At 39.7% G+C, this 17,996-nt stretch overlaps 1 protein-coding gene across 1 annotated transcript; it reads left to right on the top strand.

The window, feature by feature from the left end:
* Positions 1–12,999: 12,999 nt before the first annotated feature.
* PDE6H (phosphodiesterase 6H) lies at positions 13,000–17,486 on the top strand. The gene is made up of 3 exons (XM_053556713.1): positions 13,000–13,133; positions 14,777–14,817; positions 17,072–17,486. Exons 1-3 carry the CDS (start codon positions 13,000–13,002, stop codon positions 17,146–17,148), a joined length of 252 nt encoding a protein of 83 aa, XP_053412688.1. The 3' UTR covers positions 17,149–17,486.
* The last annotated feature ends 510 nt before the right edge of the window (positions 17,487–17,996 follow it).

Genomic DNA, 17,996 nt, shown 5'->3' with positions numbered 1-17,996 from the left:
CCAGTCTGCTGCTCCTGATTGACCCTCAGATGCTGTGCTTTGAGGAATCCATGTTCTAATGAGGAGACAGACAATTAAAAGAACTGGAACAAAAAGTGTTTAACAATTGGAAATGGTCAATTCAGGATCTACATTACCACCACCCACTTCTCATGCTATAGGGAACACATCATAGTGAAACCTGACATTTCTTTTTCTGGCTGCTGAGTCCAGTGCACCTTCCGAACTTTCCTTAACACAGTGCATTAGACACAGATGTTGGAGGGTGTGGAAGCCTCCCAGAGATCTGTAAGATCAGTATATATGCAGCATGTGTGTGTGTGTGTGTGTGTGTATGTCTGTGTGAGTGTGTATTTTGGGGGAGAGAGAGCATTCATAATTTTATCAAAAGAGGTCCACCATCTCAGAAAGACTAATAATTACTAATTTAGATCTTCTTCTGGTAATAGAGTGATGTATTTTGATTAAGTTAGAAAGAAACTTCCATAATTCCCTAAAATATCTTGATAACAGATATTTATTGTCATAGGCTGCTACGTTTTTGTCATTCAGCAGTAGAAAAACAATACACTTGTGATATGGTGCCTTGGAATTCTCCAGACTCAGCTCCTGATGCTTAGCCATTGTTTAGTTCATTCCAGGACCCTAATCCCTTCATGAGAAACAGATTCCCAGGGTAGGGATTATTCTCTCTACAGGAATGCTCTTCCCTAGGATGGTCAGACCTGATTCACTGTCATTATTCAGGTCTCTGCTCAGACAGCAGCCCCTCACAGAAGTCTTCTTTAACCATCATGCCTAAAAGAGTGTCTCTGTCCCACCACCCGGCTTTATTTTTATTTATAGCACGTAACACCTTTTGACATATTTTCCATGTGTCTGTTTTCCTGTTTATTATCTATGTCTCCACAGAATGGAAGTTCTACAAGTCAGGAATGTCGTCATATTCATGACTGAATCTCAGAGTCTGGACTGCTGCCTAAACACACAGTAGAGGACCAGTCAATACCTGTGGAATGAATGACTAAGGCTAATACGTGGGGAAGCATCAGTATTTGGGAAAAAGAAGTGAGAGATGCCCGTGAAGGAAACATAGGGGGAATGACTTGAGAGGGAGGCGAAAACCAGGAGGGTCCAGGGAGGATGGGGACAGCTGCACCTGCTGACTCAGGTCATCAGTATTTCAGCTTTGAACAAATATTTATTTGATTGCCTCTACGCTTAAGTTACTGCACCTCCTTCTTATAGATTTTAGAATAACACATTTATTTAACTTTATATATTGAAATAATTATAGGCTTACAATTTTAAGAAATTGTAAAGAAATGTTCACCCAATCTTCCCCAGTGTCAACACCTTGCTTAGCTATGTGTATCATCAGCATAGGAAATTGACCTTGGTAGAATACACGCGTCTGGCTCAGACTTCTCCAGTTACATGCACCTGTGTGTGTGCATATGTAGCTCTATGCATTTTTATTGATGTGAGGCTCCTTATAATTAGCACCATTCAGATACAGAACACTACCATCCTCACCATGCTTACTGATTCTACATTTTATAGCCACACCCTCCTCCACCCACACCCATCCCTAACCCCTGGTGACTGCTAACCTGTTCATCATCTCCATAGCTTTTTTTAATTTAAGAGTATTATATAAATGGAATCATACATACCTTTATAATTGGCTTTTTCCTCTTTATCACAATTCCCTTGGGATTCATCCCAGATGTGTGTTACTGATAACTTTGCTTCTTTTTATGGCTGAGTGGTATTCCATGGTACAAAGTTACCACAGTTTGTGTAACTATTTACTTACTGTTGGAAATTTGGATAGTTTCCAGTTAGGGGCTAGTGTGAATAAAACTACTATAAACATTTGTGTGCAAGTTTCTGAGTGAACCTAAGCTTTCGGTTCCCTGAACAAATACCGAAGTGTGCGATTGCCAGGATGTACAGTGAATCCATGTCTGGTTTTAGAATAATCCTGCCAAACCGATTTCTGTACTAGCCGTACCATTTTACAGTCTTACTTACAATGCATGAGTGATGGAGTTTCTCCACATCTTTGCAATCTTTTAGTATTATCATTTTCTTTTTTTTTCTTTCAGTTATTCTCCTAGGTGGTGATGTCCCTTGTGGTTTTAATTTGTATTTCTCTAGTGGACGATTATGGTACATATCCTTTTGTGTGGTGGTGACTTACATATCTCCTCTCCTGTGAAATGTTTATTCATGTTTTTTGTTGATTTCCTAATTGGATTATCTGTTTCTTTAATATTGAGTTCTTTATATGTATTTTCCAGATAAAAGTCCCTCATTAGATATGTGACTTTCAAATATTGTCTCCCAATTTGTGATTTGTCTTTTAATTCCCCATCAAATTTCTCATAGGTCAAACATTTTTAATTTTAGTGAAGTATAATTTATCATGTTTTCTGTTTTGGATTATGTTTTCATAGGCAAATGTAAGACCTTTTTACTTAGTCCAAGGCCCTTAAGATTTTCTTTTTTAAAAAAATTATTTATAGCTTTACTTATTTTATTTTATTATTTTATTTTTTGAGAGTCTCATTTTGTCACCCTCAGTGGAGTGCTGTGGTGTCACAGCTCACAGCAACCTCAAACTCTTGGGCTCAAGTGATCCTCCTGCCTCAGCCTCCTGAGTAGCAGGGACTACAGGCGCCCACAATGCCTGGCTATTTTTAGAGACAGGGTTTTGCTCTTGCTCAGGCTAGTCTCAAACTCCTGAGCTCAAGCAATCCACCTGCTTTGGCCTCCAGAGTGCTGGGATTACAGGCCTGAGCCACTGTACCCGGCCTACTTTTTATATTTTAGTCTGTGATCCATCTGAGTTAATTTTTATACTAGGTGTGAAGTTTTAAATGCCGAAGTGTATATGGTGTGAGGTTTAAGTTAAGATTCTTCGTTTTCTTTTTGGTCTAGTCCATAAATGAAACATTCATGCCCTTCACCATTTGGAGAGCAGCTTCCCTCCTCCACTGAGTTGCTTTTGCTCCTTTGTCAAAAAATGAGTTGGGCGTATTCGTGTGGGCTTTCTGCTCTGTTGACTTATCTGCTGGTTTTCATAGATTTCTTTCTGAGAATCTTACTCTCATGAGGGTTCCTATTTATATTCCTAGTTTTCCAAGAAGTGTTTTTTTTAATCATAAGTAAGTTTTGGACTTTGTCAGATGCTTTTACTTTATCAATAGATACGATCATATGATTTTTCTTTTTTAACCTGTTGATATGGTGGATTCCACAGCGCTGGAATAAATCCCACATGGTCATGGTACCTATTATTCTTTCTATACGTTGTTATATTTCATTTGACAGTATTTTGTTAAGGAGTTTTGCACCTAAATTCATAAGAGATACAGATCTCTTTCCTTTTTTACTGTCTTTGTCTGGTTTTGGTGTTAGAAAAAAATAGACCTCTTGAAATGAGTTGGAAAGTGTTCTCTCTTCCCTATTTTCTGGAAGAGAATATTGTATTTCTAATTAAGAGGTTTTTTCTTTTAAGATTAATAATGTTATTCTAGAGAATCAACATGTAAGATATGGAGGGACTCTTTCACTTTTAGTACATTCCTCTCTGGAGTCCACGGTGCATTAGTCAGAGTGGGAAGTTCAGTCTAAGAGATTCCAAATGTGGAGGAAATGTGACTTTAATTTGTCTTCCTACTCACTGGTATTTTAAGAAGCACCAAAGAAAGATTAGAGATTAGCACTTGCATAAGCAGCTTAAAGGACAGCTAAATTTTTAATTACTTTCTAATTACTTAGTACCTGCACTTTAAGTACTTAACCTATATATAATTAATAATACTTTCCCATCTGTCAGAAGGGATCAAGAACCAAAGATTATAGAGCTAGGGAATATAGATATTTTAAAAAATCATTTTATTCTATTTGGTTTTAAAATTTGCATACAGTAGAATTTACGCCTTGTGATGTACTTATAGGTTTTGACAAGTGCATAGGGTCTATCTACCACCACTGTGATCAGATACCAAACAAGTTCACCATTCCCTCATACATCACTTGGGTTTTCTCTTCAAAGTCAACTTCTCACCTCAACCACAGCCCCTGGTAACTGGTGATCTGTTTTCCAACCCTGTAGTTTTGCCTTTCCAGAATGTCATAAAAGAAATCAGGCAGTATAGAGCCTTTTGACTTTTAATTTTTTCACTTAGTAACATGTTTCTGTGATTGATTTGCATCATTCCATCTATCAGGAGCAAAGTTCCTTCTAGCTTTATTTCTTCTTCCTGTGAATTTTTTAGAGTATCCAACACACTTGAAGTTCATCAGGAGGAATTCCTTGATCAGTCACGTGGCTTAGAGCTATATAGCCCCATTACCTGGTTGACAAGATCAGAGACAAACTGGATAGAAATCAACGACCTGGTAACAGAGCCATATCCAGCAGAGGCAGTGTTGTTGGCTGCTGGCCGGGTCAACCTGTTCAAACCCCCTGGGTCTCAGTAGAGCAGGAATGGTACAGAGTCAGAAAGAGCAGCACTTGAAACAGGAAACAATAAATGCATTCCCGGAAGACATGAGATGCTGAGGAGATCCTCAGAGCGGCATAGCATCTTGAATAAGGTTTAATTCTCCACGTTTTCCTGCAGAGGATGGTTGAGCACCTCATCTTCCATGCTCCCCTTATGTCTCATACTTTTGCTCTTTTTATTATTCTTTCTTTTCAGATATTCTGAAATTCCTTCTTTTCTCATTTCTTCTCTGTTTCAAGAATTTTCTATAGTCATTCTTTTAGGGTAGGTCTTCTGGTTATAGATTCTCTTAGTTTTCCTTGATGTCTGTATTTCTCCTTCATTTCTAAAGAATAGATGTCTGTATTTCTCATTCATTTCTAAAGAATAATTCCACTTTATATAGAAGTCAGGTTTGATAGTTCTTTTCTTTCAGGACTTGAAAAATATTGTGATATATATATATGTATATATATATATATATATCCTTCTAGTCCTCAAGGTTTCTGATGCGAAATCTACTGTACAGTAGAGTTTTTTCTCCCATAGGTAAAGTTTTTTTTTTTTTTCTCTTTCACTCCTTTATAATTTTTTTCTTTGTGTTTTGTTTTCTGAAGTTTGGTTATCAAGTATTTTGGCATCGATTTCTTTGCGTTTACCTGATTGGAGTTTGCTACCTTGTTGATGCTATACATTTATGTCCTGCACTAACTTAGGAAAATTTCAGCCATTATTTCGTCAAGTACATTTTTAGCCCCACAGGTTCCTCCTGTCCTTCTGGGACACTGATGACATGAATGTTAGGTCTCACAGGTCTCTGTGGTTCTCATAATTTTTTAAATCTATTTTCTATCTTTTGCTCAGATGAAGTAATTTCTATAGTTTTCTACCTTCAGGTTTATTGATTTTTCTTTTCTCTCTATTCTGTTGTTGAACCCATCCATTGAGATTTTTATGTTTATTATTATATTTTTTCCATTCTAAAGTCTTCATTCCATTCTTTTTTAGATGCTTAATTATTGATGAATTTGAGGTGAAAATTCAGATTTCCTATGTGGGCTTCTCCGACACCACTCTGGAAGGGAAGGGGGAGGCCTCATTATCACCGGCTGGAGATGAAAACCCAACCCAGGATTTCAACGTGGTTCTCTCTGCTACTACCCAAGTGGGGAGGGAGAGGGTCACCTTATTATAACTGGGCCAGGATGAACATCTTGGCTCCCCCCTTAACCTTTTATTAGTTGGGCATTTCTTTTCCCTATGATGTTGGAGAGGAATAGGGTGGTTCCCTATCTTGCTAGGTTGCACGTTTCCTGGTCGTTTTTCTAGAAAGAGCAGTATTTTAAGGAAGGTTTTATTTTTTCAATCCTCTTTTTTGGTTTTTGGTTGCTATCTTTTTCTATATTCACTTCAAAGTATACAAAACAAAAGGAATATAGGGAACTTATTGCCATCTTGTTCATTAGGTCCTAAAGTCCTTTTCTAGTCTGCTTCTCGCAAAATTTTAGAACATTCTATGTTTGTTTCATATATAGTATCCAAGATTTTTAGCTCCCAAGGAGGCATGGGAATCAGCGTGTCTACCCCATCCTGGTCTAGAAGGAGTGTAGAGTTTTAAGTGTGTAAAGCAATTTAAGATTTGTAACTTCCTAATTGTAACTTTATTAGAATCATATTAGAATAACTTTAGGAGGATTTTTTTTTTTAACTACGTATTAGGCTTTTCCCATACCCTTGACCTCTCTCTTGCCATTCTCCTGGGTCTCCCTTGGAGGGAGAAGGATCATGGCACAACTTTCTTCTCTCCAGTATTAAGAAGGACTGGATTACAAACCCTGTTACTGGGGAGTATAGATTATCTTTCTTAAGTGTGTTGAGGTGGAAAAAAGAATTGAGAAGCCTGGCACCCTACAGCATTCATTTTACAGATGAGGAAACAGGCTCAGAGAGGTGACAGTCTTCTCAGATAGTAAAAAGTGGTAAACCCAAGTCTGCAAATGGGTCTAGAATGGGACTTCTGCAACATTATTGTGTAAACAAACAACTTTGGACATTCCGATTTGGTAGGTCGGGAGCAGGGGCTGAGATCCTGCATTTTTAACACGTACACAGGTGGTACTGCTTTCCACTACCCTTATGAATTGCAGTGTTTCCCCAAGATAATGGCAAATAGGTGAGGGCTTGACAGATAAGCATCTAAATACTCATGTGTCTGGTATGGCGGCGTGGAGGACGGTGTGAATGGTGAGAGAACTGCAGAGAAGTGAGTGAAGGGACCCATCGAGAGACCAAACACACTTTGCTGGATTTTCAAGGTATTTGCTGCCTTTATAACTCAGAGTCTAATTTTGGTAAGGACCATGGGAAAACTATAAACAACTCTCAAGCTGTTTAGAAGCTCGTGTAATCTGCTTGGAGCATCAGGTTAAGAATCTTTCCTCATCTAGAAAGGATAAATCAACCTTTTTTTCTATAATCTATGGAGTGCAATCCTCTAACAAGTAACAGGTTGGGGAAGGCACACTGCAAACTGAGAGGCCTTGAAAGTGATCAGAAAGTAGGTATCTTGGTCCATGTCTGCTTTGTGGTATACAGTAGAAAGACAGTTGAATATGCCAGGTGTTCCAGGCCTGGGCCTTGTTCCTAGCTCCATTATTAACTTTATTTGCAGTCTTAAATAAGTCACTTATTTCTTTATGACAAATTTGTCCCCAAAGCTTCATGATACTGGTATATGGATGGGCTAAGATCTATTTAAAATAGTAGTAATTGGTTCAGCGCCTCTGGCTCAAGTGGCTAAGGTGCCAGCCACATACACCTGAGCTGGTGGGTTTGAATCCAGCCCAGGCCCGCCAAACAATGATGATGGCTGCAATAAAAAAAAAAAAAAAGTAGCCGGGCATTGTGCTGGGCGCCTGTAGTCCCAGCTACTTGGGAGGTGGAGGCAGGAGAACCGCTTGAGCCCAGGAGTTGGAGGTTGCTGTGAGTTGTGATGCCACAGCACTACCCAGGGCGATAGATTGAGGCTCCGTCTCAAAAACATAAATGAATAAATAAAATAGTAGTAAGTGGTATGCAAATTAACAGTAGCGATCCGCGCCATTGGAAGAATGAACCAAGTCTTCTGATCAAGTGTCTTAGTGAATGGGATTGTCACCTGGACTCCACACCCTGAAACCTTTGCTGATGTATATTTCAGCCACCAATTCTCAAATAGATGTCATCAGTTAACAATTCCTAGATATTTTAGTTCCTCTATCAAATATCACTGAATTTGATATCATTCTTGACTTTGAGGCTCCATCTTTCTGAGGAAGTGCAGGCAATACCAGTTAGGGAAAGATTCTGTGTGTTTGCTGGTGTCACTCCTCATGTGATCAACGTTCTCATTGTAGCAGGGGAGACTGTGGTTCATTCTCCTTTCCAGTTATCTAGGGCTGTGGTCCCCAACTCCTGGAGCCACCCCCCAGGGCTAGTCTGTGGCCTGTTAAGAACCAGCCCCCATAGCAGGAGGAATGCAGCAGCCCAGGGAAGCTTCGTTTGTATTTATAACCACTCCCCATCACTCACATCACTGCCTGAGCTCTGTCTCCCATCAGATCCCCTACCTCCAACCCTTCAGTCTGGGGAAAAATTGTCCTCCATAAAACTGGTCCCTGGTGCCAAAAAGTTGGGGACCACTGTTCTAGAGCCCCTAAGAATCACATCACTCTGTGTGTGTGTGATTGTATGTGTGTGTGTGTGCGCGCGCGCGTGTGTACTAGGGAGTTGGAAGAGGGGAGAATAGCAAGAACTAAAGAGATAGAAAACGATAGTTGATATTGAATCACTAATTGAAATCTGCCCCTAGGTAGCAACACTTTGTGTGCACTTACATACTTACTACATGTTGATTGACTATTGACTGGAGAGAGCCCAAGTCAGTTTCATCAGAATATCTATTATCACAAAACTCCTAAGCCCATCCCAAACTCACCCTATCTTCTTTTAACTTGTTTGCTCCTGGGTTGGTGTTCTAAGCTTATGACGGTGGGATTAGGTAGCATGAAGGTATTACAGAGAGATAAATCAGGATGCAAAGATCCTTTCATCTGTTGCAAAGAAGACAACTGGACAGCTTGTGGGGACAACATTCAGCTCCGTATTTCTCAACTTCTGGTGAGTTTGAGCAGGATGTAATTTAAAGGATGTTGGATGGTTAATCTGGCTCTAAAACAAACAAAAAAATAAAATGGAAAAAGAGGCATCACATGCTGGACCTATAGGCCTTAATGGGGCTGGACTTGAAAATGAGAAAGGACATGAAGGAGATGTACCCAACCTCCTTGTAGCCATTGGCAAGCTAATAAGTGAAACTTGATTATTACACGGTCACTGCAAACCTTGATTACTAAATTCATTTAGAAGGAACCCTCAACCAACCCTCCCTGTTTATGGCTCCATAGCAAACAATTTTCTGGGAAAGGAGGGATCTAGGCACTAAATAACCACAGAGTAAACAGTTCTTCCTTCCCAGAATGTGCTTGAAAACTTGGCCCAGGCTCTAGGAGGCTGATGTGAGAGTGACAGGGTAGTGAGAGAGAAAGTGAGCTGGCAGTGAGCATGAGAAGGACCGCAGGGCAGTGCAGCTGGCTGAGCCGTCTCACTTGGATGCTAAAATGTTTGTTTGTTCCATTCTGAAGCAAAGGACTTGCTGGGATTTTGTTTTTGTCTTTGTTTTATGGCATTGGTTTGGGTCTCCAAAGTATTGATTCTCTCTGCCCCAGCAAGACCCTGGGTGACATTTGTGGGCCCAACCCCATTATTAGAGGAAACAGTGGTCCCCTTCCTATCTCTCTCCACCCTCTCTTTTAGTCCATCAACCCTAGACCTGTCTGTCTAGATCTTTGCTGAGAAACAGGGACCTGGAAGTCCAGGGTGATACTAGCACCCACAGGGGAGACTGTCTCGAGAACCTTCTGAAATTGCTTTTCCTTAGCTGGAATTTATAGTGGATCATCCTCTGTATGGTGGAGATTTGCTGCCTTGGGTCTAATTTAACAATAACTCCAGTTTTCTTTATATAAGTCTAAGTTAACAATAACCCCATCCTTTATATAGTAGATATTTGTTGCCTTGGGTCTAAGTTAACAATAACCCCAGTTTTCTACAAAACCATGTCTTAAAATTATTACTGGGCTGCAGCCACTTCTTTCTGTAGAACAGTTTGTAATCTTCAAATTGCTTTAAAAGTAGGAAAACATTCTACCTCACAAAGGAATGAATTACTTGACAACTTGTGGAGGCAAAAATACAAAACCTCCTCTTACAGCTAAAATCAAGTCTGCTACTAGATTTAGGATTATTCAGCTCCAAGACGCCCTTGTAAATTCTAGGAAAGCATGGTCAGGATGCGTTTAGGCCTTGACAGTGTCTGTGGGCAGCAGGACTAGGCTTCCATGACAGGAGGGGCTCATGTTTGTGCTGTTCTTCCCAAAGGTTTTGCAGAGAGAACTGGAGGTTAAATCTATGATGGAAACTCTGCAGGAATCAGTTGACTATTCTAGCCACTTACATAAAAATCCTGATGACCACAAGGATCCAGGGATTAACCTGGCAACTGTATGTAACTTTCTGAGGAGTATTCTTTTACATAATGTATTAAACTTAGAATTAAACATGAAGACCTTCTAAGCCTAGATAAATAACAACATCCCAATTATATAACCAGACAGAAGAATAACTAGCAAGACAAAAGGGGAAGTATCATCAGGGAAATATGGAAGTCAAGTGCGATTTTTAAATTCTTTGGGGCTGCTATTAGCAGTGTCAGAGGAATTTAAGGAAGGCTTCTTAAGATGGAATTTTAAGACCAGAAGTAAGTTAGTAGCTGGGGTATTTGAGGGAAGTAGAGGAATACCTAGCAAGTACTGATAACAGTTACCTCTCTGGTACATAATGAGGTCTCCACAGCAACTGGCCCAGGAGAAGGGGATGTGGAGTCCAGGTGAACGGGTGTCACAACCATAGATCTGTTCACCTGGCTTCCTTGACTCCCAGAAGGTCTATTGTATACATACTGTTCTTTGAGCACTTTGTGCCAGTTGCTCTACTTATATTATCTCCTTTAATTTTCCTCATAACCTGAAAAGGAAGATGTTATTAGATCCATTATAAGTAGAATGAGGCCTATGGAAGGTTATGCAATTTATCCAAGGTCATGTAGCCAGTTTTATGGAGCAGGAATTTGAAATGAAAGTATACCATATACTGGGTTACCCCAAAGGGTAATATGACTTATTAGAGTCACCTGAGGCCCTTACATTATAGAACTCTGGCTCCAGTATAGTAGGATCCTAGTTAGGGTTGCCAGATAAAATAGAAGATGCCCAGTTAAATTTGAATTCCAGAAAAACAACAAATGATTTTTTTTTAGCGTATGTATATACCATGAAATGTGTGGGATATACTCTTGCTAAAACATCAGTTGTTGTTTTTCTGGAATTCAAATTTAACTGGGTGTCTTGTGTTTTTATTTGATAAATTTGATAATCCTGAGGCTCTCTAGATGACAGAAAAGAAAGTTCATAGTATTTTACTACTTTGAAAGAACTGGAGAGTCAAAAATACTTGCTCTGAGAGAAATTTGGTGAGCAGAAAAGCCAGCAGTGCATTTCTTGAAACCACTGAGGATTTTGCGAGGCAAAGATCAGCTAATGCCTTCTCTGTCAGATGCAGAAGTCCCAGGGTCGCAACCTCTTATTTATTCATCGTCTTCATTCATTTAGTCACTCCTTCAACAAACATGATATACAGAATGGCCATGAAGTTGTTGCGCAATTTAAAATAGTTGTGTTTCAATTGCATGAGAACTTTATGGCCACTCTGTATATGGCACGTCTGCTGTGTGCCATGTACTTCTGTAGGTTCTGAGACTACAGAAAGGAATAGAAACTGAAAAAGCAGCCTCCTGAAATGTATTCCAGTGGGGGATAAATGCAGGATTCACAGCAGGAGCAGGGGTTCCCGGGTCCTGGCCTGGCTCACCATCCCTGGTACCAGATCACAGATTAGCCAATGTGTTTGTACTGAATGGGAGAGAATGAAGGTAGTAACTGGGGAAAAAGAAAAGAAGGAAAAAAACTTCTTGGAGCAAAGGATAATGATTGAAACCTTACTTTGAAAGAAATTTTTAAAAGTTATGAACTTGAAGTTATACAACATAAGATTTGAAGGATCAGCAGTGTGGTGGGAAAAGAGAGTGATCATTTAGGATGGGCTGAACATTGTCAAGAAGGATTGCAGCTAAAAACATTAGCATGGTCTGGTAATTGGTGGAAAGAGGAATCCTGGGGGAACAAAGCTCCCAGATTATAGCATTAGATTATAGAAAGGGTTGGCTTAGAATAAGAGGTTAAAGCTATTTGGAAGCTCTTCAGAGCTTCTCAGAATCTTCCTTCTGAAAGTTTTGTCAATTGTTGTAAAAGAAAAGGAGAAAGAAGAATGTCATCCTACAGCTTAGCCCACTTAGTTATAAAATTTATCATTGTCAGGAATATTGTTTGATTTGTATTTGAAGAATGGCAACATACATTTCTGTAGCCAAAATAAAGCCTGGGAATACCATACTGGATAAGTCCATAATTTGGATAAAATAAAAAATGTTAAAGAAAGGCAGGTGATAAAGAAATGTGTGGCTGTAGAACCTTATGTCTGGGTGTGGGATCAAAGCACAAACTTATTATTTAATCTCCCTCCATTAACATCCCTGTCTGTGTCTGTGTGTGCATATACTAGAAAGCACTGAATATACAAGGGCTGCCCAGAAAGTATCCAGCTGTGTACGTCTCTATTTTCCATATTACATGGCTGGATACCTTCTGGACAGTTCTCATAGTCAGGGGTGTTGGTATGCCTCGTTCAGGGCTCCTCTTATCCAGACAATTACATTGTCATCCTTTGGAAGTAAGAGAAAAGTCTCTGGATCATGTGACGATTAAACAAAATAAAGACTCTATGGGAATACGATTAAACAAAATAAAGACTCTATGGGAATAGTGCAACAAACACTTACAGTCAGGTTATTTGCAATTGGATGTAATAATAGGCAAAGCTTACAGACGCGTAAGTGCCCTGCAAGACTGTAAATGGCATTGAGTCCATTTCCCTGCCCTTACAAATGTTAGTACTGATGATCACAGAGGGGAAGTCACCCAGAACCCCACTGGCAGATTTATCGCAACAGCAGATCTACCTAGATTTTACAGTTTACACCCTCCTACTTTGAAGGCCTCCATCGATTTATACCATATTTTCTTAAAGATCTCGTCAAGAGATGGTAACTTCTCCTCTTTTGTGTCAACACAAAATACTGAGCTTCTTCATTAGAGTACTTTTCTTCCTCAGTCTACGGTAAAGGTCTAATAATAACCAGTGGTCCCTGTGACTTGAAGTGTCTTCCTTCTCTCTCTCGTGGTCTAAGGAGTTTGAAAGGGAAACCTCAGCCACCCACATTGTCAAGATGAGTGACGGCACTACTTTGGTTCCTCCAGCTTCAAACCAGGGTCCTACCACCCCACGCAAAGGCCCCCCCAAGTTCAAGCAGAGGCAGACTCGACAATTCAAGAGTAAACCTCCCAAGAAAGGTGTGAAAGGGTAAGATCAAAATGAAAAAGAAAACTTTCTATTACTTTTTTTCTCACAAGGCTGCTTTGGTTTTGAGAAATTAATGCTCTCCATACTAAATAAACGTATACAAATTTCCACCCCAACCTCGACTTTCCTGAATCGTGTCTTTAGCCCTGGAATCTATTCCCTCTCTGCTCCCAGGTCTATGGTCAAGTTTAACATGGCAAATGGAGGCTTTGACAATAAACTTTGACTTGGCTTTCTGGATTTCTTCACCTCTCTTCTTCACTGATATTCCTCACGCTTTCATCTGAAATACTAAACCACTGGCCTTTTCCAGAAAATAGTTTATTTTTATGGATTTACATCTTATTTCTTTAGTTTTTCATTTTTTCTTCCTCTCCTTGACTAAATCCTATTCATTTTTCTTCCCCACCCCCTTTCTTTCTTTCTTCTTACCTTTTTTTTTTCTTTTTTGATGAGTCTCACTGTCAACCCAGGTACAATGCTGTGGCATTATCATAGCTCAGAGTAACCTCAGTCTCTGGCGCTCAGGTGACCCTCTTGCTTCATCCTACCCAGTGGGTGGAACTACAGGTGCCCACCATGATGCCCAGCTAGTTTTTCTATATTTAGTAGAGACAGAGTCTCGCTCCTGCTCAGGCTGGTCTTGAATTCCTGAGCCCAAGCAATCCACCTACCTCACCCTCTCAGAGTGCTGGGATCACAGGTGTGAGCTACAGTGCCTTAACATTCTATTCATTTTTCAACACATAGCTCATATGTTAATTTAAAGAAATTAAATTTCTTTTCTTTCTTTCTCTTTTTTTTGAGACAGTGTCTCGCTTTGTCACCCTTGGTAGAGTGCTATGGCGTTACAGCTCACAGAAACCTCAAACCCCTGGGCTTAAGCGATCCTCTTGCCTCAGCCCCCAGAGTAGCTGGGACTACAGGACCCTGCCACAATGCCCAGCTGTTTATTTTTTTGTTGTTGTTGTTGCAGTTGTCATTGTTGTTTAGCAGGCCAGGGCTGGGTTCGAACCTGCCTGCCTTGGTGTACATGGCTGGCACCCTACCCACTGAGCTATGGAGCTGCCTATTAATTTCTTTTTGAAGCCAGTACTGATTCTCTCTAACAAACTTTATCAGACTTTCATGTTTGCATTTTGTATATTTAACTGTCATACCTTATTTTATGTTACATTTATTTATTTACATTTGTTCCCTGAGACCAACACCACTCAGAGATTATTTATTTATTTATTATTTTTTCTCTTAGCTCTCAGCACCTGACACAATGCTTGGTATATAGCAGATGCTTAGTTAATGCTTTTGAATAAATATACAAATGGATAAATTACTCATTTTAATTCCTTTCATATTACCTTTTAATTTCAATTTTTATTTTAATAGGTGAAGCTTGAACACATTGTTCCACTGATAATTCTTTCTAGCTTTCAATTGTCTTAGGCTAAGTTCCTCTCCACTGAGATACACTAAAACCTACCTGAGTGACCTTTTAGGAGCTTCGGTTCAATGCAAACAAATGGAGTTTCTCAAATACAAACACACCTTTTATCTTTCTCCCCTGAGTCAAGAAACTCTTTATGCATCTCCAGGCTCCTTATGATTTGATCTCAGCTAATTTCTCTTTTATTTTTTTCCCATAGATTTGGCGATGACATTCCAGGCATGGAGGGGCTAGGAACAGGTAAACTACCCACAGATTTAAGTGAAACTTTGTACTTAGATTCCACTTTTTTTTTTTTTTTTTACACCTTAGGCCATTGGATATTCTAAGAAATACCTAAGACACAGATCTTTTGAAGCCATAAACATGTGGGGATTTAATTTATCCTGCTTAAATAAGTACACGTGTACTCAGATGCAAAAGCCCTAAAAGAAATCAGTACAGAGCAGGCCCAAAGTTTAATGAATCCTTTTGTTAAACAATCTTTAGGGCACATATAACGGTGAATTATAGACTTTCATGGTAGAAAAATTCTCAGAGTTAGTCTAGCCCAACTTTACTTTTTCAGGAGAAATAGAGAAATTGACAACCTGCAGCCACAGAGTGAGTTAGTGGAAATAATGGTGGGACCCAGAGGTCTCTCCACTCTCCCAGCCAAACCACTTCCTTCCCAGCTTCCTCTTTTCCTTCTCTTGCACCCAGAACAGGGTCCTACACCTGGAATGATGGCAACATAATTTTTTTAATTGGTTACCATGTTTTTATTTATCAGATAACGAATGCAATCCCTGCACACTGTTTTTTTAAAAATAAACTTTATTTCTTAGAGCAGTTTAAGATTTACAGGAAAATTAAGCAGAAAAGTACCGAAAGTTCCTATAAATCCTCTCCACCACTTCCTCCCTTTGTGCACAGTCCTTTACATTAGGATGGTTCCTATGTTACGTTTGATGAACCAATATCAATACATTTTTATTGTATTCACTAAAGCCCATAGCTTACGTTAGGCTTCATTCTTTGTGTTGTACAGTTCTAAGAGTTTTGATAAATGCGTAAGTCCATATGTCTACCACTACAGTATCATACAGAATACTTTCACTACCCTAAAAAGTACCCTGTCCTCCACATGGCTATATCTCCCTCTCCTAACCCCCTGACAATCACTTATCTTTTTATCATCTCTATAGTTGTATCTTTTCTTGAAATGTCACATAGTTAGAATCATACCGTATAAATCTTTTTCCAGACTGGCTTCTTTCACTTAACAATATTTATTGAAGGTTTCTCCAGGTCTTTGCATGGCTCTGTCTTGATAGCTCATTTCTTTTTATTGTTGAGTAATATTCCACTGTAGGGCTGTGCCATAGTTTGTTTATCCTATTAAAGAGTATCTTGGTCAGTTGCTTCAAAGTTTTGGCAATAGTGAGTGAATAAGGCTGTTATAAATATCTGAGTACAGGCTTTTGTGTGGACCTAGGTTCTCACCTCATTCAACACACTTTGGATAAACGGTGCCTCTCATAGTGACCAACATCCTTATCAGGCAATCCTCAGTGTATCTGTTTTTGTCAGTCAAATGCCATTCCTGGGCTCTTACTTTTTTTTTTTGCAGTTTTTGGCCGGGGGTGGGGTTGAACCCCCCGCCTCTGGTATATGGGGCCGGCGCCCTACTCCTTTGAGCCACAGGTGCTGTCCAGGGATCTTACATTTTTTAGACACTTTACGAAACTCACTTGCTATTTTCCTAGATTAACTATTTCTATATTTTGGCCAAGTGCATAGAAGACTAGCACATTTGCTTGAGGCGCTGGAACACATGCTTGGCAGTGCTGGTGTATCTGGAAGAACGTAAAGAGGTTTGGACTGAGGGAATTCCTGAGGTCTCGGACCTGGCTCTCACTCCCGTTTCTACAATGTGTGATTATTTTGCTAGTTGTTTCATCTCTCTGGGTGTTATTCAGCTTCTCTGCTAGGATAATATTAATAACACCTTATAGTTTGAAATAAAGGGGCTGGATTAAATGATACCTTGATACACTTCTCAATAAGCAATCAGTTAAAGCCCTTTCAAAATGTAAAGGAACCAAAGGGTGATAGGAGAATCCCAAGGAATCCATCTGGATTGGCAGCGACAAAGGAGACTGTAGATGCCCTACTGTGGGGATTTAAAACACTGCTATTTCTCATTTCAACTCTTGGCCTTGCTAGAATTTCATTTCTGTTCCCTCCTTATTGGTTGTGTTTTGGGGAAACTCTGTGTGATCAGTGAGCTGTACCCCACAGGGAGCCCCCAGTCAAAAGCTGAGGGTCACCAGGGTCTAGGGGGTGACAAGTAAGCAATTGGTATGATCCTTGCTGGAACACAGGGCCGTCCCAATCTGGACAATGAGTAGCAGAGAAGGGTGAGAAGCCTCTCTGAGGGGTGTCTTCATGAGCACAAGAGGCTCTCCGTGGGGTGAGGTTGGCTTACAAGTTTCTCTTCTGTCTCTTGCAGATATCACCGTGATTTGTCCCTGGGAGGCATTTAGCCACCTGGAATTGCACGAGCTCGCTCAGTTTGGGATTATCTAAAGCACCAGAAATTCTGCCACTCTTAACAGCCTCTGTCGTTACTTTGATTACTTTTGCCCTATTGATCTGCCAGAGTTTGGAAAATTCTGCTGTTCAGAAGTGGTTCATTTGGCATGCAAGGTCATTTCCCATCAGTTACTACTAAGAATCAATCTTTCTTGCAGTATAGTTCAGCTCAGAAGGGTGGATGAAAATGTCCTTTTGTCAGAGCATTTCAAACTATGCCACCTTTTCCTATTAGCTGGTTAGAAGTCAGTGATTTTCTCTAGGTTTTATTTATGTATAAGTCCTCCTAATCTATTTTTGCTAGGCATTCATTATGATTAGCAGCCTTTTAAGATAACATTCATCTCACTTCCCTTGTTTATTTAATAAAGAAGATATTTACCTCAAGTCTTGTGGTGAAGTTGTATTAAATGCTATATGTAAATAACTGATGCCTTATTCTGAGAACCAATGAAACAAAAAAAGGGGCAGTCATACCAGAAATAAGCACAGTGTGTGCATAAGACCACAGGACTGAGATTCGAGTTCTAATTTTGCCTCATAAATTTATAAATTGTGCCATTCCTGGGTCTACATTTGATTGAACTAGGTTATCCCAGAGGTACCAAGAAGCTCTAAATTGTAAAGTTCTAAGTTGGTAGAAAATTGAAGATTTAAACTCAGAATTCTGATGATGTGACCACGTTTCCATGCTCTGGTTCAGGAAGGTTTGTCTTCACAGTATCCCCTCAATGAAATTATTCTGTCTAATGGCTTAGATGAGAGTCACAGATTGTCTCTACATACATTGACTGGCTTTGACACCTTTAAACCATCACTTGAATAGATTTATATGCTGTATA

Source organism: Nycticebus coucang, chromosome 12, assembly GCF_027406575.1.
Source record: "Nycticebus coucang isolate mNycCou1 chromosome 12, mNycCou1.pri, whole genome shotgun sequence".
Classification (NCBI taxonomy): Eukaryota; Metazoa; Chordata; class Mammalia; order Primates; family Lorisidae; genus Nycticebus; species Nycticebus coucang.
This window is presented reverse-complemented; position numbering and strand designations above follow the sequence as displayed.

What these genes read in the sequence shown, in the direction of transcription:
- PDE6H (XM_053556713.1), top strand. Translation starts at nt 13,000, where the DNA reads ATGAGTGACGGCACTACTTTGGTTCCTCCAGCTTCAAACCAGGGTCCT. An exon ending in CCCAAGAAAGGTGTGAAAGG is followed by an intron (nt 13,134 to 14,776) that starts GTAAGATCAAAA and finishes TTTTTCCCATAG; the next exon opens with ATTTGGCGATGACATTCCAG. An exon ending in CATGGAGGGGCTAGGAACAG is followed by an intron (nt 14,818 to 17,071) that starts GTAAACTACCCA and finishes TGTCTCTTGCAG; the next exon opens with ATATCACCGTGATTTGTCCC.